This window comes from Armigeres subalbatus, chromosome 3, assembly GCF_024139115.2.
Source record: "Armigeres subalbatus isolate Guangzhou_Male chromosome 3, GZ_Asu_2, whole genome shotgun sequence".
NCBI lineage: Eukaryota > Metazoa > Arthropoda > Insecta > Diptera > Culicidae > Armigeres > Armigeres subalbatus.
In genome coordinates, this window is record NC_085141.1 from 150624122 (window position 1) to 150646429 (window position 22308).

General features: G+C 36.7%; 3 protein-coding genes across 3 annotated transcripts in view; 1 reads left to right on the forward strand and 2 right to left on the reverse strand.

The window, feature by feature from the left end:
* Nucleotides 1-3862: 3862 nt before the first annotated feature.
* Nucleotides 3863-5001, reverse strand: LOC134227830 (soluble calcium-activated nucleotidase 1-like). The gene is made up of 2 exons (XM_062709511.1): nt 4850-5001; nt 3863-4795 (listed from the first exon to the last, which is right to left on the reverse strand). Exon 2 carries the CDS (start codon nt 4541-4543, stop codon nt 3878-3880), a length of 666 nt encoding a protein of 221 aa, XP_062565495.1. The 5' UTR covers nt 4544-4795; nt 4850-5001; the 3' UTR covers nt 3863-3877.
* Nucleotides 5002-10982: 5981 nt separating this feature from the next.
* On the reverse strand, nt 10983-12296 carry LOC134222057 (uncharacterized). The gene is made up of 2 exons (XM_062701207.1): nt 12252-12296; nt 10983-12189 (listed from the first exon to the last, which is right to left on the reverse strand). Exon 2 carries the CDS (start codon nt 12177-12179, stop codon nt 10983-10985), a length of 1197 nt encoding a protein of 398 aa, XP_062557191.1. The 5' UTR covers nt 12180-12189; nt 12252-12296.
* Nucleotides 12297-19573: 7277 nt separating this feature from the next.
* LOC134220878 (tubulin alpha-1 chain-like) overlaps nt 19574-22308 on the forward strand; it is a 28121-nt gene continuing 25386 nt past the window's right edge. The window contains exon 1 of the mRNA XM_062700041.1: nt 19574-19732. Within this exon, the coding sequence (XP_062556025.1) occupies nt 19730-19732 (3 nt within the window). The 5' untranslated portion in view covers nt 19574-19729. The remainder of the gene's footprint in view (nt 19733-22308) is intronic.

A 22308-nucleotide genomic window follows, 5' to 3' on the forward strand; every position in this document is an offset into this window, starting at 1 on the left:
TTAGCAATACGTAAATTGAAACGAAGTGCGAGTAGCTTTATCGAAAATGTTATTCAAATATGTCCCACTTGCCCCATGTATGTTAAAATTCAAGGGCAAATCAAAATGGCGAATTTTTGGCTTTAATTTAAAAAAAATTAAGTCGTTTTCGATGTCACACAATTGTTAGTTGCTCAAAATATTCCTTTCACATCAATGATAAATTTAGAAACGACTACTTAGTTGGAAATCCATTGAATTAAAATAAAAGTAGTAGAATTTTTCGGTAGTTTAAAGTCTCATGATCAAGCAATAGCATTAGGATGGGTGTCTCAAATGGATTTGATTCCAAATAGTCGGGTGAATTCAGTTTATGGATTCTTAACTTCATCTTTCTAAAACATTCTTGCGATTAAAAACGTTCAATCGGATTCATCCTGATCCAGTCGTATTGTTACCACTACACTTACCCCATACTTTCCTTACCCCAGGTACCTTAAAGTCAGAAGCAAAAATGTTGTTATACAATATGGGCTGGCCAGTAATGCTGCCTTGGGGAACACCAGCTCTTTACAGGAAATCTATTAAGATTTAGAACTCTGATACCTGCAGTGAGCGATCTGTTTAAATAATTTTGGATCAGTTTAAATAAAGTACAGAGGAAAATTAAAAATTCAATAATTTTACAATCAATACCCCTTCATACTTAAAACACTGTCCAAATGCTTTCTCTATATCAATAAAGAGGCAACGCTCCAGTCGAGAATATCCTTCAGATTTGTTGAGGCCGAATTAAGTTCGTAACTCTTAATAGCTGATGAGTGGTCGAATGCCCATGGCGAAAAACCAAATTGCTCATCGGCAAAAATAGAATTGTCATTAATATGAACCATCATTTCTATTTAAAATAATCCTTTTCAAACAGTTTGCTTATTGAAGAAAAGAAAACTGATTGAGCGATAACCTAGAAAGCCTCAACATGGATTTACTCAGGACTCAGAACCCATGACCCTACAGTACGCTAGACTGGTGCTTTAACCAACTACTTCTACGAAGGACCTCCGTCGGCCTTCGCAACCCTAACGGCAGCTACTGAACGAACTCGAGATTCCCAAATTGAGACGCATAGTCAAATCACTCACAAAATCCATTTCTCAAGCCAATACTTTGAAATGTGTATAGTACACGTCCACATTAGAGGCATTGCGTGAGTATTTAGAATATCTGGCGGCTATACATTCTTCATCAGCAACTGTACCTGATTAAGTGAGGGTTGTGTAAGCTATTTGCCAGTCGGTCGTCAAGCTCAGACCCGACCGCATTGCGTAGGCAAGAGCACGCAACTCAGGTTCAGTTCAATCAAAGTTAATTGCCTATTTCCGGGGATTAAACCACCCGACTTGGACGATAATTTACAATGTTATAAAAACTCATATGTGAAGATGTACGTTATGTGGAAGATATTGATTTGGAAAATGTATTGGAGGTAACCACTTTCCCTTCGAACCCATGACCCTACAGTACGCTAGACTGGTGCTTTAACCAACTAAGCTACGAAGGACCTTCGTTCCCATGTAACACGGACATGGGACATAATACAGGCCTTTTCCAAACTTTTCATATTATTTGTTGAAATGAACTAAATAAAATTCTTGAGAAATGCCCCTCTGGAAAGTACCAGAGTGGGATTTCTTTTTCATCTTAATTACTTGGACTAGTGAAAATCCAAGTAATTGAGAAATTTCAATTTTAATCTCATCCAGTGATTTACTGGGAGACCTTTCAAGATGACTTTGAACAATCGCTCAGTTTTGTCGTCATATGTGAAGAATTTATGGCGCTTCTCAGTTAAATACTGAAGACGTTTGCGATCGTCAAAGGATCCCGGCAAAACGCGGCAGTCACCCTTCCTAGCCATCTTCACTGCTACCTTGATCCCCTGAAGGTTACTCAAGATTTCATTCCGAAAGCCAGAAAACTCGGCAACAGATACCACAATTGGCGGAATCCGTTGTTTCTTCGCATGAATCGAATCACCTGGGCTAGAAGGTAGATTCGATTTCCTCAAATTCGCCATTAATCAAATCAAACTGATTGCTCAGTTCGATAGGAGAAGAAATAATGTCAACGTTATATTTAGAAGGAATATCTGAAGTCTCCAGCTTCCATCTATTTTTTCCGCGCTTGGCCAGGACGATCTTGAAACCTTGTTTCTTTGAAGGAAGTGGAGAATTCAGAGACTCCCCCTTCCTCTTGTTTTTATTAATGCTCATGGCTGAGCGTGGAGACGTGACCTTCTAAGAGGTGTCCCTGCAGGATTACCAACGCTTGTCGGAATTTTACTTCCGCAAACGGGTCCAAAGTAAAACGAAGGCACGGGTCCTTGCAAAGATCGTAACGGGATCAGTGGGTACAAATAGCGCTGAGAAGCACTGTTGAAATTAAAATAGCGTCGGGTAGTATTAAAAACTTCCTTCCGCAAAGAGAGAAAAGAACCGCACAGTACGAAAGCACGATGCGGTATGAACATATAATATATTATATTATTGATAATATTACTAATTATTGGGACGATTAATCAACATGCGGTTTTCATTGGGTGAAAGTTGTTGAGTATTCCTTCTAGCTATGGCGGTTTTCTATTAACCTGCGCTTAATGGGGAAGCGTCATTAACAGTACAATGAAAAAATAAACTTCCCCATATGTACTAATTTGCATGAAAACTGGAAACGTCTTGTGCTAAACCAGTTTTAAACCAAATGAGCTCAAATTTTCACAGGACACTCAGAACATGACAAAGAATCAGATGAGCACTGTGGAGCAAAATTGATTTTTTGAACAACCCTAGTATTTATATAACCATTAGAGTGGGGCGTCATGGTCATTTTTACAAATCAATGGTTTTTCGAAGCCATTCTGGGTCCTGAACAACTGTGCAGAATTTAGGACCGATTGGTTGCTTCCTCGCTTTCCGCATCGCGTTTGAAGTTTGTATGGAAATTTATATAAGAGAACGTATATTTTTGCATTTCTACTACTAGAGGATTCAGTTTATCGTAAACCAAGTGGCACATTGCGTTAAAGTATAACCCAAAGGATGCCGAAAAACTTTGCTGAAGAAGGCATGTTGCTGGAACGTCCACGAAAAAAGTTATAACGCTTCAAACATTGAGTGTTCAAACCATATGCAAAAAATCGTTTATTCTGCCAGCACTGCCGTACTACGTAGATCAATAATTTAACTGAGTGTTATTTCAAAATAATTGATCTTATAGGGCTTTAGTGCTAATGGGAGTTATCCGGAATTATTTCACAAAGAAAAAAATCCGATAAGAAGGAACATGAGTTTGGCCTTTCGATAACCATAGGTTGTCCGGTAGTGCTGACAGAAACATTGATTTCTTGCATATGGTTTAAACAATTAATTTTCAAAACGTAATAACATTTTTTGTAGACCATCCGGCTACGTACCTTCTTCGACAAAGACTTTCGGCATCTTTTAGACTATATGCTAACGTATTGAGTCACGTGATTGATGATAAATTGAAGTCGCTAAGAGCAAACATGTAAAAAAAGTACGTTTTCCCATACTAATCTCCATGTAAATTTAAAACGCGATGCTCCATGTAAATTTAAAACGCGATGCTGCATGCGAGGTTGCAACCAATCGAGCCCATATTTTGCACAGTTGATTGGGGTCCCAAAACGATTCAGAAAAACGATTCAGAAAAAACTTGATCGGACGAAGTTTGCGTTTTTCCATACAACTGCGCCCCACTCTAATAACCATGGTACCTGTACCACTGCCAAAATTTAAATTCAAATTGTCATCGGGAAGCAAAGTTACAGATAGTCAATGAAGGCGATTTTGTATAAAAAAAACGGCCTCCTAGGCTATTATTCTGAGCACAGGTGCGCGTGGCACGTAGGACAAACACTTTTATGTCCGGGAGAATCGATAAAATGTTCTAGTTTTGTCACATTAATAACCGAAAATAATATTTTATTCTTACCTTTCAATGAAAAACTTGATTTTATTTCCGTTGGTCCCGTCTCATCCCACGAAACAGTGACAGTACCTTTCGAGGGAATATAACTCAGATAGCCCTTCATGTAATAACTGTTCCATGAGTCTTTTCCAGACACCCTTGAATTTGTGTCCAAATCCGCTATCACTCCTATCCGGTACGAGTTTATTCCATTGCTAACAATCGGGCTACTTAACGGATAGGTGGTATTGTAGAAGATCACCGAATTTTTATTCAAACTAACGATGCTTGGTGCACTTGAAATCGTTGAACTGCCAATTATGTACACCAAGAAGAGCACAATCGCCCCTAAGACTACCACAGGCCATATGATGTGTACCTGTAATCGAATGGTCCGGTTGCCAATTCGGTATGAAGGTGGGGTTCTTAAAGCTTGGCGCCAATCGCGTAGATACATTCCTGTATCGATGACTGTAGAGCCGTTGCTATTGATGATGCCTCCGCCCGTAGAACAGCCCGGAGTTATTGCTTCCAGGTCCCTTTGGTTTAGTTTACTGTAGTTGTATTTTTTCATCTAGATCGTTCAGTCTTTCTTGACCTGATGTAAAGATAACTAACAGCTCCACGTATGATTAATACATTACAATTCCAAAAAAAGAAGTATACATTTGTTAGTGTCGAATGGCTTCAAGGCTGATATTGCTCCGGCCCGAAAACTTGATTGGAAACCAAATTGCACTCTAGCCAGTCCAAACAACCTGATAGGAATTGGCAACAGGTGACTTAGCAATGAAGAGGCGTCACTATAAACTATTTTATTTAGTCACTGTAAAGAAATAATCATTTAAAAGACCAGCATTTATACAAAGTTACAACTTACTTTTCGTATGCCTTGAATTTTGAACCGGATTTTTTGGAACTTCACCAGAAATGAATGGACGGAATGGACCAAGCCATTTGATTGATAGCAAACTCAACTGACAGCAGTTTTTACATTATTTACATTTTACAAGGAACAGTAGCGAGAATGGAATGAAATGCGCAGGTTTGCATTGCACATTGAGATTCTCACGTCCGACTGTGGTGAGTGCGGTGAGTGCCGATAAAAGGCTGGGTGGTATACACTGAAAACCAAAACTACCCAAAAGTGGGTTGTTTGCACTCAAAACCGTGGTTTGGGCCAATAACCCAAATTTGAGTAAAATGACTTTTCTGGCACTACACGCTTAGTTCAGTTCACCCAAACATGGGTAAACAGTACCCATAATCTCAAAAAAGTGCACATACCTATTTATGGGTGAAGTACCATTCACCCATATTTGAGTAGAAGTGGTTCATGGAAATATTGGTAATGTTCACCTATTTATGAGTACTTTATTATAGGTAAATTTTACCTTAATATGAGTGATATTTTTTTGTTTTGGATTCAAAAATCGTATTGGATAAGATTACAGTCGCGATTCGCTGGTTGGGCCACGACCTCGGCCCAACTAACGAATTTGGTTTTTTAGTTGGGCCAACTGACAGCCATTTGAACACGTGTATTTCGACTTGAACATCACAAATGATGTTCAGTGACGCCCAATCCTGTTTTCCGTGTTTACATTGAATTTTGACGTTCGGTTGCTTTTTAGTTGGGCCATGGCCCAACCAGCGGAAGCCCAACTAAAAAGTGACCCAAGTATTAAGATCCCAACCAGCGAATCCCGACTGTATTAATTAAGCAAAATATTTTATAAGTTAATAAATATAAAGCAAAACGTTTATTGGCTTGCAGAAATACATTTTACATTATATATTGTAGATCCAGTTGAAAACCGAACTGAGCTCTCGCGACAATCGCATTTTCTCCCATTTCCGAATGTCGCAACTGCATCGCGAGTGGTGCGCATGATGGCGCACGGCTATGGCATAGATGCGCACTACTCGCGATGCAGTTGCGACATTCGGAAATGGGAGAAAATGCGATTGTCGCGAGAGCTCAGTTCGGTTTTCAACTGGATCTACAATACCTAGTTCGATAATTGATTAAACCTTCTCGTTGCCGGCGAGGTCGCCGGATGCTAGACTACCCGAATAAAAAATATTTTAGAAAAACAATACAATTTATTGTAACACTACCTTTCAAAACAATAATATTAATATAGAATATATTGTAGATGCAATTATAGAAATACATTAGAATGTATTGTTATGAACTATTAACTGAACTGTAAATGAAGTTTTCGCAATTGAATATACGGGTGGTTAAGCATCGTAACAATACAAAAATTTGATAAATTTCAAACATTTTTTTTCGCATAACAATTCGATTTATAGTAAACTTATTGTTGATAAAACTGAGCATTAAATGAATTTTACCTTAAATTCAATTGTTTCTCTAAAGTAGCTGTATAAAAAGGGGTATTATGCACGTATTGAATAGTAATGAAATAAGTAGTTCTACAATACAATGTATGGTATAACCACAATTTTTACTGTTCGATAGTATTTTACTAGGAAATTGAATAAACTGCTTTTGATATGAATATTTATTTATTAATCAAATGAAAGCCACACAATGTTAAAATTTACCAAGCATGTTGGAAGAATTGAGAAGGCGCGATTTCTTGGCCGAGATGCATTACCATGACCGTGGGACAGACAAGGAACTGGGATACGTGATCGATCATTTGACCCCTCGGGCTTTGAGTCTGGTTGCATATCATCAGCAGATACTTTGCTGGCAAGAACTTGTGGACTTGTATTTAGACCAACATCCCAGTCATCGAAGGCATCTTCAACGGAACTGTTCAGTTCATTTCCCTTACAACTCGGTGGATAATCTGGGATCAGACACTTCCATCGCTGATAGGAGCTTTTCGTTGGGATTTTTTGAAACGTTGGCAGTAAACTCGGTTACTATAGTTACTATAGCTTTCTAGCTGAACCTGGTTTCAACGACGTCGTGTTTGACTAGCTATTTTCAATAATGTCGATTGACGATTCTTCTGACTACGGTGAGAATTAGTTTTGTCATTGTACAATTGTTTTTGAGTTCAAACCCTGTCCGATGTTTTTGCCAGCAGTCGAACGTTTTTCGGCATACTGATTTTTGTCTACCTGAACCAGGAACTAATAACCTTTAAGGTTGGTATCGTGTTCAAAAGAAATTCCTTTTTCTATCCCAATCCCACACACCAAATTTTCATTTCTCGTTCCAGCAAAACAGATTGCTGGTCCTGAACCAGCAATAAGTTTGTTTGCTGAAATTCAGCAATCATTTGAATAATCAGCAAAAGTCATCTTACTGCTGGAAATCCAGCAATTTTACTTATCTGTCAAATTGAAGTCATGCGTCAGAGATAAACATTCGCGCAAAGAAACTGCCGCCATTTCGGCTCAATCTAGTTTTTTTTACACTTCATCAAAGTTAAATTCAAAACTGGAGGAGAAGGTTTCATTTCCGCCTGTTTGAGTGTAAGTTGCTTTTTTTTATTTGAACATTTTGAATAGATCCTGCATTTCAGTTCATCATCAAGATGCTGGACTGAGGCAACTGCGGCTATTTTAAACAATACTAAGCCAACCGATCCGCTACCGAGAGCGATGTTACCGTTAGGCTCAAATAACCTGTTTTTCTGCTGTCTTTTACTGCTTTTTTAGTATTAATTGAAAATACAATCATTGAAAATAAAACTGATACATATGAGTGCAACATATATAGATATTGGTATATGAGATTGTTTCCTATGACATGTATCAGCAGTCAATCAAACAAAAACCGATTACAATTTTATTTCTCGAGGGAATTAACTGATACATGTCAAATGAAGTTATCTCATTCTCATAATTATTTAATATATATTTAAATATAATGCGCTTTTTGGTTAATATTATGTTGATGTTTCAATAATAAAGATTAAATTGCTGGATATACCAGCAAATTATTTTGATTTCAGTTTGCTGACCGTCCAGCAAACCATTTACGACATTGCTGAATATACAGTAATGCACCTGTCATTTTCATGATTTTCATGTTTGCTGGAAGAACAGCAAAATGAATTTTGCTGGATGGTTTGCTGATTTTACAGCTCGGCAAAATCCAGCAAAATTTTGCTGATTTCCAGCGAAAAAAATTTGGTGTGCATGTTAAATTCCGTTTACTGAATCGGAAAAGTAAAAAGTTGAAAAGAAATTTCTTCAACAGTACCCAAGTAACCATGAAGCTATATATACTTGTAAAAAACTCAGTCCTAAAAGTTGACTTAAAGTGGAAAAGGGCAATTATAAGACCGAATTAATGGTTCATTACTTTGGCATGTTGAAATAAAGCACCAGTAATGCATCGCTGCATTCGTACTGCTGATTTAGAGTATCGTTGTCTGACAGTGGATAAATAAATGCAACAACACATTGTTAAAACAGTTCTAATGCAATTAGCATTTAGCATGCCGATTTGTGATTGATATATGTGCAATATTGTAATGCTTGGTGTTACTTGGGTATCCACCTGAAAAGAACAAAAATCAAAAAGGGAATTTGTAAGGTTCCCACGCAAACTAATGGGAGATGTCACTTTACTTTCGGAAAAATAGTCTGCTCGATTATTCCGCAAGTAAAAGTGACATTTTGCTCCGTGCAGATCAGTTGCCGCTTGGTAATATTGAACAAAATTCCGTAACCTCTCTACTTTTTAAGTGGATACTGGGCCTTACTAGGATGGTCCTATTGTCTATCTGGAACAAATTTATATACCGAAGATGGATTTTTCTCCAGATACAGGCAACTGTCCCAACTTCGGAAGTAGTGCGCTGGATTCGCCTAAAGATGCGCTAAACAACGCACCAATTAGTTCTACAGATAAAACTTCGGAAGAAAGTTCGGTTCGGAAGTCCCGACTTCCGAATTCTAACTTAGTGCTACGCCGACAATATAAAATTTAATAATGTATGGATGATGACATAGAGGAAGAAGCCTTCCCGGATAAAAAAATACAGTACTTTGTATGGTTTAATTCATTGAAATACTATTGATTCCATGGTATACAATACAGGTTATTGTACATCTAATGTAGATTTGAGTAGTTGAAAAACACCTCTATTGTACTTACATTAAACGCACAACAAATTCAAATGTTACCAATACATTTTATTATATTTTAATTGTTTGCTTGTGTTAATAAAAGACAGAACACAATTTTGAAATAATGATATTTGGTGGATCAAAAAATCAGTTGTGAAAATATAAATAATTTGATTATTGAAATATTTATCATTTCGAAACAAAAATTGAAATCAATTGAACAACAACATTCATTGTGGAAAAAGTTATTTAATTTTTCCACAAAATTTTTCTTTCGAATATTATTTTTAAATTAAGGAATGTTCATATAATTAACAATTGATGATGAAAAAATATTTGAAAAAACTTTCGATTTTAACTCGTTAAAACCTAGTTTTTATGAGCGTGTATGTTTTGTTTACGGGCAGTGAAAAAGTCGAAATTGTAGACTGCCAAGGTGCAGGAAAGAAATGTCGGAAGCGCAAGAAGTGTCTGTTTCGTTGTTGTTGGATGGGGATAAACGGTGGATCATTGGCCACTGTGCCGTGTAATGATGGTGAGTATCTACTTTCGAGCTTATTATGCTTTCCAAGGATATTTAGACTTTGAATCATATTTGGATATGTGTCAAAAATATTGGCACAGTAATAAAGTGACACAAGTTTGCATTTGTTGTCAACATTCTGATCGATATTCTGACAAATTGTAATTCGTTGAATTTGTTTATCACTTCCATTTACAGGTAATTCTAAATAGGACAGGAGAATTTATTTTGCTTGTTGCAGATAGTCTTCACTGTCTCGTACTTGACTCGACAGATAGTGTTTATTCCTTGGTTTATTCTAATATTTATTTATTTACAGCAGCAAACTTAACTCGACACCATGGCAGGGATAATTGCTGAAGTAAAGCGGCGCAGAGCATCGAGTAATACCGTTTATCATGCGTTATACGGATTCTATTTTCTTGGTCATTCGGTGGAAGAATTGTCCAGGCTATATGGGAAGCATAAATCCACCGTGTACAACTGGATAAAATGTTATGAGCAAAACGGATACTTCGAGCGTAAGCAATATACGCTTATTTCTAAGAAATTTGAAAAAGAAAAACGTTCATGGCTAATTGAACTCTATAAGCGTCAACCCCTACTGTATCTTGAAAAAGCATCATCGGTTTGTCGAATATTGCATAGTGAAGGTCTCACCTGGAAGTGTCTGGAACGCAGAGCAATCCAAGTCAAGGATAGCGACGTTTATCGATTTTTCAGCGAAATGAACTCAATTGATTGGACTTACAGCAACCTGTTGTTTATCGATGAAATATCTTTCGACAATCGCGGTATGCTGCGCACTAAAGGATATTCTGCTAGAGGACAACGGCTTGTAGTACGCGGCGAGTTCGTGCGGAAACCAAGAGTCTCTTGCCTGTGCATGATTGGCCAGCAGGGCATGGTTGAGTGCTGCTATACTGATGGTACATTCACGCGCTTCAAGTTTTTCGAACATTGTCGTCAATTCGCACTACAGAGTAGATGCGTAGAAACTTATCCTGGCACCCATTCTATTTGGATACTAGATGGCGCTAGAATACATTGTGATCCTAATATTATTTACTACCTTAGGTCATTGGGAGTATTTCCAATTTTCCTACCGGCTTACACTCATTATAACCCTATTGAGATTATTTTTGGTATCATCAAAAAAAGAATGCAAAAGGTATATAGTGAGAATAATTGCACGAGTATAAAGAGATTTGTTGCAAACATAATGTCTCAGTTTGCCTCATACAGAATGGATGGATTGTTCAGAAAATGCGGATATCTAAGGGGAAAATTTGATCCTACTGTAGCAGTTCCCAGCGATTCTGTAGATCAGAAATGAAAGAGAAGAAATATGTTATATTTGTTGCTTTGTTTTTTTATTCTGAAAGGAAATATGTAATCAATAAAAACTTAAAAGAGTTCTGCACTTCTATTCTGCATGATCGACGTCCGGACAATCTGTAATATGATTTCTCAAATTTTCACCAATCTCATCTTCGTGGACCACTATTGATGTTTTCATGGCGTTGAGAAGATTGCTACTGGTGAGTTCTCGAAGCTCCAATCGTTCGATTCGATGATTCAATGCATTAATTCCGGTGTTCATCGACGCTCGTAATGTGTCGAAAGCTTTACGCAATGCAGCAATGCCCTCATGACAACTATTATTGTCATTATTAACCGTTTCTAACTTGCGTTTGATAGCATTTATGCGTGTACCTTCTTTCGCAGCGAATAAACCTGCCAACGTCTGTGGTGGATATTGCATCATAGAAGATCTTTTATAAGCAGGAGCACTCTGGATTGCATTGGCCCAGAAAGTCCATGCCATTCCGTGGGCTTCAAGATACTCACCGTGAAGCTTTCTCAGCTCCTCTGTCAATTCAAGAACGACCTGTGTGCTAGCAGCGCCAGCACGATCCTGGTCACTTGGATCAATGAGCTGTTCTTTAACGGTACTCCATACTGCACGATTGCTAACACTCAATGAATATATATGAAGGTATAGTGATATTTCCTTATCACGCCAATTTCGCAGCAAATTATGCTTAACGTCTTGCAAGTTTTCCACCTTATAATAGCGCCGACCAGACTGAAACAGTGCAAAATTGTTAAAGTCTTCCATTGTAGGTTTCTCCTTAGAATGCCACTTTGGAGTTGTACTACCATCTGTATTCGACTCAAAAATAATTTCCCGGTGCAAGAATTCGCTGGCCAAGTTCCATATCTTGGCCAGGAAATCGTCTCTACTGTTTGCAGACAGCTCCCAGCGTGCAATATAAGCTCCTGATGTTTGGCCCTTGAATTCACGCTTGTAAACTAGTAGAGTACAAACAAACAAATCATGTTCCGAAGAGTCCACTTTATCGACCGAGCTACTGCAGGAGCTGTTATTCCCGATCCGCTGGCATGTGCCTTCTCTTGGGCCGTCTGTCATTTTATCTGCAAAATCCGAGGCAAAATCCATAACCTCCGTGTTTCCGATCAAATCATTAAAATTGGACGCATTATCCGAGGAGTGACTTTGGAAAGGGTCTTCTGCACAATTATCGAAAAGGTACTCTTCCTCCATGTCCATTTCGTCAGCGACTTCCGGAGAACCTGGTGTTCCTTCCCAGTCTGCCATGATTGAGAACCTGTAAATCAAAATAATATTAAATCTTTAAGATATCAAGTATTGATTAACATGAATAATTACCGCGGTAATTGATATTTATCGTGTTGACTATACACTAGCGGGCTCGATTCGAATTGTGAAAATATCCTAAAAATGTAAACAATAACCCGGTCGACCGTACAGTGAAGTCCAAAATAATTTGTACACGAAGGTATAATTCACGTGTAATATAAAGCGGCACTATCTCGAATATTATTCTCAAAATCATGCTGAATATCTTTTGATTTGAATAGAGAGTTCAATAAATTTATTCAAACTATTTCATATTTATGTAATACGATAATATTCTGTTTGATATCCAGTTAAAATACATGATACAAAACATTGACCTGCACTGTGTGCCAATGAGAGGCATGTCAGTGCAGTGGGAACATTTTGTAGTGGGACAATTTTTTTTCCTGTGCGTCGTATTAGGTGCAACCTTTGCAATACATGGAATGATTCTATGCGCTGCGGGAGGAATTGTACTACGAACTTTCCGGGTGTTCTTGATTTTCACCCGCATTTTCCTTTTATGAAACTAAACATTTTTATCTGTTTTGGCCCGATGCCCACGTACACGTACACGCTATAGCGTCTTTTCAACGTTGCGTGCACGTGGCGTTGAAAAAACGCTGGTATGCATCGGTGCGGCGACGCTGCGTTACCGCTTTTTCCCGATGCACACATGCGTCCTTTAACGCTATGTGCACGCAGCGTTGAAAAAACGCTACGTGGACATCGGCCCTTTAAACTATCAACTTTTTCCTTATTTCACAAAAAGCATTAGTTATGAATTTGATATAATTTCATTTTTTACTCAGTCAATAAGAAAGATCCCAGCGAGCAATCGCATCTGGCGAGGCGTGTGAATCCGCTGTCGGACTTCGTCCTTCGTTTGAAGCTAAGACATCAACAGAGCTGCTTCATCGCCAGTGCCAGCCGAACTGACGAAGATCCTGATTCTAGAATAATACCGGATAAAGACTTGGCTCGAGTTGGTTAGAAATCGTAAGTATTGTGGGTTATATCGGGTGTCAAGTTAATAAATTGTTTGAATTTAATCTTGCTATATTACAGAACATCGAAATGCACACCACCGAGGGTGCTGTGCAAGAATCGCGTCCGCAGCCATAACCACTGACAAGGTAGATCTTCAGAAATATGTAGTGGAAATTCGGTGGCAACAGTTGCGTGATTTTTACATTCGTAGAAAGTCAACCTGCATCAATTCAGAAAAAAATATGAAATCCATTTCAAATTTGCAAATCGCAAATATTTAGCATTTATTGCTAAGACAAAACAATATTATATTATCTATGTGCTAGTTGCAGTTAACTAAACTAAAGTTCAATTAAAATCAAATTAAATTTGAATTGAAATTCAATTATAATTTAATAAAAATTAAATCCAAACTTAAATTCAATTAGGATTTATAAAAACTTCATTGAAATTTTATTAATTCTCTATAAAAATCAGTTCAAAATAAATTAAAATTTAATTAGAGATAATTGAAAAGTTAATTAAGATACCATTAAAATTTAATTTAAGTTATATTAAAGTTATGCAGATAGAAATATATCAAAATGAAATTATGAATAATTAAAATTAAATACCATGTATCAATAAAGTGAACTGTAAAACATAAAATTGTATTGTATTTCTATTGTAGTATTAGAGTGAAATTAATTATAAGTCTTATTGTATTTCTGTAGTAAAACAATAAAAAAAAGTATGAGGAAACATTTGAAACACATTGTTTTCTATTGTTTTGTCCCTAGAAATCATCCCATTGAAGAACCGTAAAATCAATTGTTTTGCTCTGAATTTAGTATGGAAAATTTTCGATTTTTTTATTGTAAAGATACATAACAACCCCATTTTTATTGTAAAAGTTCCATTTACCATTAATTTTATCGTGGAAAACCATTATTTCTTATGTGATTCTATTGTCAGAATTACATTATATTCAATGGTAATAATTGTGTTTAAAATGGTGTTGTTACAGTAAAATTAATGATATTTTTATTATATTTTTTATCCGGGTTGCGAAGCGATTATCCTGTTACTTCTTGAGCGGAGGTTCTACACAGCGACAAACGATATTAACCATCGGCAGTGGAGGTATTTAGTTTCATATCAAATAACAGAAACTTCCGGACATGACAAACAATATGGAATTCTTAACAGGTTTGCTGGATACTCCGACGCTCAAAAATGTGGATCGAACTGGCCATTTGCGCCTTGGAAAACCGATATTTGTTGACTATTTAGCATGACAAACGGATCCGAAGTTCCAGGAGATGGACGAGTGGTATTTGCGTTAGACGGACATACTATTCACTGAACAGGAACATGGTGGGAGTAAAAAGGCTAATCCAATAATGCTGATCTGGCCGGACGTGAAGAGCAAGTGATTTTTTATAAACATATTCGACACTCCAGGAAATGTTAACTTTTCGAACGACAAACTGCCACAATGTGTCTGTACGATGGTGTTGTTCTTTTAGTGGATGCAGCAAAAGGAGTGTCCTCGAATACGTGAAGTTGCTGAAGCATAGATTGCCGGTTCCGATGGGTACATATGCCAGAAAATTGGAGATGTGTCTTTTGAAGTCCTGCAAAGCACCATCTCACTTTGGTTAGATTATAATCTATTTTTTATAATTTTTGGAACAACAAAATTGTAAAAACAGCGTGTTATTTGATATTCAAAGAGAATAAATTTAGATTTTTTTTTGATTTTGCGAGATTGTTTCCCTGAGATGTTTTTGTTTATTTTTTAATGATGTATTCAAACCAAAACAAAAGCCGGCTAAGTATACTATTTTTGATAGCGTCGCACTATACTATTCATGTATATATGAAAGTTATACTAACCAAGTATAGCATGCACTTAAACGAAGCCGGGGTCAACCAGGCGAATAGTCCATTAGAATGACTTTTAATCTATTTAGTTTTAAAAAATTTCAGAGTGTATTGCCCATTGCATCAATTTTTAGACTCTGGCGCAACTTCGTTTTGCTTTTAATTTTCAGCGTGCACACCAATACATTCAAGCTATCTTTGTAATTGTTTTGTTTGTGGTTGTTATTCATCGGACACGTGTTTTTGTTTACTCAAACAAACAGCAAACAATGTTAATTCATTTGTGTGTCTGACACGGGGAAAATATTCACGCAAATAATTTTCGCGCAGGAGTCTAATAAGGCGGAATCTGCGCAATAGTTTCGACCGCAACATTTTTTTGCGTGTACACGCTTAGATAAGATTACCTAAAATTAGGTTTTTATTTTACCTAAAATTAGGTAATGGATCTTTACTAGAAACATCGGTAAAAATTAGCGATAATTCTCGTTTCTTTTTACCTACTTTTAAGTATTTGACATTTTTAAACGATGACGTTATTTTTTACCTAAAATTAGTTTTTTCTTGACTTAGTGAAAACAAGTGTTTCTGATGGGTCTTTGCTGTGTCTTCCTGTTCCTGCCGTTCCTTCCTGAATCCTTCGAGCAATATCGAGATATTCAACGATTTAAAACTGATGGTAATACTAAAGACACACTGGTGGTACAAGTACCACGGTTATATACCCTAGTACATATTGTACCATGGTTTTCCACGTTGTACCAGCATGGTACAAGGTGACACACTAGTGGTACAACTTGTACCATGGTACGAATACCACCAGTGTGTCATTAGTATAAGTGTTCGATTGAAAAGAGCCAACTTCCGTGAACAATACATGAACTTGTGTTTAATTGCAGAATTCCGGAAAATTTGTTTTTTTGTCTCCGAAAAACTTCCAGGATGGATCAAGACTTGAACGCCTCTGTCACTTTCAATAAGATCTGCTTGACAGTGCACGTCGTTAGTTTGGAATGTTGGTCACGGGTCTGCTTAGAGCCCCTCGCTAGCATTCGGACGATGATCAGCCGCCCCCAACGTGGGGAATGGACGCTCCTAACATGAGGGACAGACGCTCGATCGGATTAACACCTCTGAAGAGAAGCAAACCCCCATTCCCTGTTAACATACGACCATAGTTCCCACCGGGGTTAGTTACCTGATCTTCTCAAAGGTTGCTCGTATCTCGGCCAGCACCACGGGGAGGTAGTGATAGAAGTTGCTGGGTATAAGGCTAAGGGCCCAGCATTTGTAATGCCATACAATAGGGACCAAAATTAGCCTGTTGCCAAAATTATCTTAATAAACATAAAAAAATTAATCAATGAATCGAATGCTTTGAGCGTGCTTACAGCGGCAAACTAGGAGTTAACTTTCTGAAATCAGTATGGCCGCAGACAGACGTTTATGTTCATACATTTGAATTCGATTTTCTTGTGTAAATTTTCAAATCTAAATACGTTGGAATTGCATAGCATGCTAGCGCCGCCTACACAACTTATTGCTACATGAAAACTGACGTTTTGCCTTATCGCCTTCCACAGTTCTACCGTAGACATGTGGCGCCATCTCTTCGCTTATTGCCACTTGGCAATCAGGCGGCCATGTTTTTTACACAAGTTAATGAGTCGAGCTTGAACGTCTGTCTGCGGTATGGCGAAAGGCATCTAAGGCTCGATTTCTCAAAATTAAGAACCTTAATCGAAAAAATATTTGGTAGGCGTAGTAGCGGACACCATCCTTCATAACCGGTACCAAATAGTTTTTCATGAAAAGTTCCTAATTTTGAGAAAAACCGCGTTAGATATCTTTCGCCATACAAATTTCTGGCGGTTAACTCTTGCTGGCTATTTGCGCATATACGATAGCGCCTGGATGTGGAAGCGGCGGGTAGAAAATCAGCCACTGGCAATAATTCATTGAAGAATTTTGTTTTTCTTCAAACAAAACATTAAATAATAACCGAATAATCGGTAATTTTTAACGTTTTTGCAAAATCAAAACAAACGTCAAAAACCTTTTTTTAGGTAAAAAGTAACGATCGGAAATCGGTACTTTTTAACGATAATTCTTGCTCCTTACCATTACCTAACTTTAGGTAATCAATGATTACCTACATTTTAGGTATGTGGGTCTGTTCAAATATTACGTAACGCAATAGGGGGTGGGGGGTTGTTTTATTTTTGTTACGATTTGTTACGCAAAATATGGGGGGTGGGGGTCCTTCGAGAAATTGTTACGAGTAACAATTGAGAAAAAATATTTAAATTAAAAAAAAAATAGTTATTGTCTTAAAAATAGCACAAAATACACAAAAAATAATAATGCATTGTATCATGTTTCAAATGCTACCATAAACAAGATTTAAAAAAAAAAATTTTATTCGTTACGCGTTACGCATAGGGGTGGGGGTAGTTCTAAATTTTGTTACAGATTGTTAAGGCTCCGTCAGACGTTGCAAGCAAATCACTCGTGCGAGCGAATGATTTCTGAGAGCACTCGCAATTGAAGTCACACGTAGCAGGTTTTTGCTTTAAGCAAATGTCAGATTTACTCTCATGCAAATATAAACAAAAACGAAAAACTTGTTTTCCGGCCACAAAATCTAATTTCATTCCTATTTTTGCAATGCAACACTGCCACCTGAAAACGTTTTCACTTTTGCGAGCGAAAAATTTGCTAGTGCTGCACTAGCAAGCGCAATTTCGTTTCTGCGAGTTGAAAATTTTTAACGCTTAGCAGTCACACATTGCAAGCGAGCGTTTGCTTACGAGTTGTCATTTGTTTGCATGCAATCACTTTCAGTGTAGTCAGACAGGCAAATTTTTGACAGTTGTCACTTTCTGCGAGCAAAATGCTCGTTGCGAGTGATTTGCTTGCAACGTCTGACGGCACCTTTACGAGGGGGTGGGGGGTTCTTAAAAACAACGTTTTTCGCGTTACATAATATTTGAACAGACCCTGTGCACTTTAGTTCGATTATCGGTATTTTTTACCGACTTTTAGATACTCCTACCTAGGCGTGTAGGGGGTCGACTATTGCACGAAAAAAAAAATTTCACAATGAATATATTTGGCAAAACACATATATTTTTGCCATTGTGGTTTCTTAATGGAATATATATCTAATTAAAATGAAACTTATGCGGTGGTGCATAAGGAAATCATAACACAAAACTTATACATTTCATGTCAAATACTCATGTGCTTAATTAGGGATGTCAAATAATCTGTACAAGGTTAGTGTATGATTTTTATTAGGGATATAATATATATTTCATTCCTGTAATGAAGTTCTGTTTTTCAATTTAAAATTAGAGAAATCATTTTAAAATTCGAAACCGGAATATATTTGTTTTCCATACTTTTTCTGACATAATTTTCATAGAAAACTTCCACTAAAATGGTATCCGCTAGTATAAGGTTGGTAGATTTATCTTTCAGGGTAAACACATGCTGTTTCGTGCGGTCCGCGGTGCGCTTATACTTCTCCGCTCCGAAATTAATTCTCCGGTGGCGATGTCCATCAGCCGGATCACATTTTCCAGATGTGCCGTCAGTAAGAACAGTGCATCGGTAATTCAAACCACATATGTCATGGGAACTCCATCCGTGTCGCAATTGTTTTCAAACTGGCTTTGAGGTTATACCCGATTTACCTGTCCAGCGAAAAATGCTCCGTCAGTTGTTTTCGGGTCATGTTTATGTATCATCCCCACATCTTCCAACGTATGGCCATGTTTTCGATGCACTGGCGAAATCGCCCCCGAAAAATCTTCGTTCAATTTTACATATTGAACCGAATCGACATGGCCTCGCAATCGCCGCCTGGCGAAAGATGGGATTAGTTCCGGAATACTGAAAAAGAACATCGTTGAATTGAATAAATATAATGATGGGCCTTTATATTATATTACCATATTACCGATGGAGCTTTTTTGTTAATAATACATATATTAAAACGATGAAGCGTGCGTATATTAAAACAGCAGCAAAAACTTAACATTTTTTCTGAAGCAGCTTTGCCACAGGATGAAGATAACTGACAGCTGCTCTTCCATATCACAACCTAATCAAAAGTATAAGTTCCGCTTAATACATTTTTGCCATCAAGCGAGTCTTATACTTTTCATTCAGTTACGACAATAATCGATATACACACTGTAAATGAGAATGATTCAGTTTTATTATGAGAACCATATAGAGCAAAATGAAAAATATATTCGATGTCTAATTTGTAACATAAATTGAATTTAATAAATTAAATAATTGATTTTTTTACGTGTAGAATTTTACCCTACTCCTAAAATGAGTATTCGGAGTTACCGTGTACTTTTTTATCCATTGATGGGTTTTTGCAAATAACCGTGTATAGGTATTTTTTTCCGCGTGAGAGTCAAGACTCGAGTCCTGCGCATGAGTAACGACGAAAAACCGCGAGAAACGAAGAATTTTATTTCCAACCGTTCCATTTATCATTATAAATCTATCTGTGACTTCGGGTTTAACCATCATTCTCAGTTTGGAAGGCGTCCTTGTAAGCTGCCCCAAGCCGAGCTTTTCTGTGAATTTTTAGAAGTTATTTCCATTTGTGTTAATCTACACTTTTGAAAATGGTGAGTACCCATCCGATTATCTTATTTAAAAATATGGAATGTCCAAATTTAGGGCGATAAGTTTTTGTGAGCGGCGTTTTTATCATTGTTAAAATTTTCCACGTCCTCAAATAAAAAATGGCGGAAGTGAAAACAGGCATTAGTTTAGCATCAAAATCTATTACCTAAATTGTTATTTTAATATTTAATATTGCCTTTAATGAATTTGATTATTATTGAAGTTTAGTTTTTCTTCGTTGACACCCCAGAATCTTCATTATTTTCTTGAAAATCATCGGGGACGCCATCTTATTTTTTTATCACGCCGCGCAAACTCGGACATTAGAAAAATGCGGCTTTGCTGCATGATTCATGTTTATAACAAATGAGGTCATGCATTAAAAATCGATATTCTGAAGAGATTTTTTCCATTTTTGTTAACAATATTGCCCAAATAACAGCACATAAAATTCACTCTGGCGATATAGACGAATCCAAGTAAAAATAAAAAGAAGACACGACGGTGTTAACTTTGACAGATCCTACAGCACAGCATAGGAAGATTATTTTTAAATTCTTATAATAAATTATAGACAAAATGTAATTGAAATCTGATTTATGTATGATACGGAAGAAGTTCCGAGCTATATGATAGATGCATTTTTGGAATATATATATAAAAAATAAGAAGCTTCTAAATATGTAATTCAAAAAACTTTTTCCGTATCGTACATTAATCAGATTTTAATTACAATTTGACTAGAATTTATTATAAGCATTTTAAAATGATTTTCCTCTGCTTTGCTGTAGGATCTGTCAAAGTTAACACCGTCGTGTGTCTTCTTCTTATTTTTATTTACTAGGATTCGTCTATACACGGGGATTATGCTACGTTTAGACGGGGCAAGTGAATAAGACATTTTATGAGACAGATCGAAACAGCTGTTTTTCTCGTGTTTATCTACTTTGACAATCAGTGGGAGCCCGTTTGTTTGGTTATTTCGCGATGAACATTCCAATCAAATTCGGATCATTAAATCTACCTATTTTACTTTTCAGTTTCTAGAGCTTAAGAGCAAAGCTCTTCATACGATTACCAATACGTGTTGCTAGATTATTCATACCATTGCATTTTAAGCATAAAATGCTGAAGAAAACATGAATTAAAAGTAAAACGTTAGAAAAATTATTTTGTAATTGGACCTAACGGAATGTTCACGTAAAATCATATCAAAACAAAATATTAAATGTAAATAATCGTCTCATAAAATAGGAGAAAAGAAAAAGTACACTGAGCAAACTTTCTCGGTCGATGTTATATGCCAGACATATAATTCTGCACTATTAGAATGGCATATGAATGTTAACCCTAAGCAGAAATGGCTAGTACGGGTTATATGCATCTGACATGATTTGGCTTTCGGGCTAGCATTTCATTGTTATGTGCAATAAATTTCACTCGTACATGCAAACATGAACTAATGGGCCGTATACATATCATTTGCTTATTATATGCTTGCTATCACAGCTTGTAATATAAATGATATGTCAAGTTGATACGTTTCAAACGCAGTATATTTAGCTTCAATTTGCAAAATATGTAAATAATAATCCTCGGATGTAATGAAATTATATAAAGCAATATTTAGAAAATAATATTCGTTTATTTAAATAGTCCATAATAATAATATCAAATAATATAAATGTGTAAGCAACATTATTGAATAAATACTTTGTCTTGCTGCTATTCCGCTAGTTATATGTTCCTCAACTAGTTTAAAATTAAAAGCATCTTCTGGTACTCGCATTCCGCTGAGCCGATGGAGGACATGTTGTGCTGTTTCCATCCTTGGTAAACGAAATTCTAATTGCTGAAATAGAGTTTTTATTTTAGCTATAGGTCCCAGGTTATAGGTTATTATCATTTCTCATCAAAAATATTGAAAACTCACGATTTTCTTCGCCGCAGTCGAATATGTATTCTCTTGGTGTAATCAGAAAAAGCAGAAAAAGTACCGCGGCTTGACAGGGCAGAAATATTACTGTCAATAATACAAGCATACTCATATCCTTGTGGTCGATTTTATAAGCAGAGCTAATACCATTGCATATAGCAGATATAATTACGTGCATATAAATTCTATCTGACATAACTTCTATAACCTTCATATGTTCTTCTTTCAAATTGAAGTGAATTGAATATAAGACTTATATGCGTACATTTGAAGTAAATATGTCATGCAATGAGTTTGTTTTATGTGCAATTTCTGATAGAATATCCTCTTTGATTTATATCAGTGTAGAATCATGAAAAAATGTCCGCAGCGAGGTATGGGGATGGTTTCTTCATCAGTGCTGCCTCCTGGAAAAGTATCAAAAAAAGTAGAATCACAGACAAGCAGACATAACACTCGTCAAATTTCCATCGTTCACAGATTTACAGGCCAATTCAAATATTAATTAGTTGGCCAATCGGTCACTAGTGGCGCGCACATCGGATTTGCTTGAGTTTGACATTTGCTCACTACCGCCATCTGGTTCGTGATTTGCCCAATTAACTGAAATCAATAGATGTCGTTAGTGTTTAAATGACGATG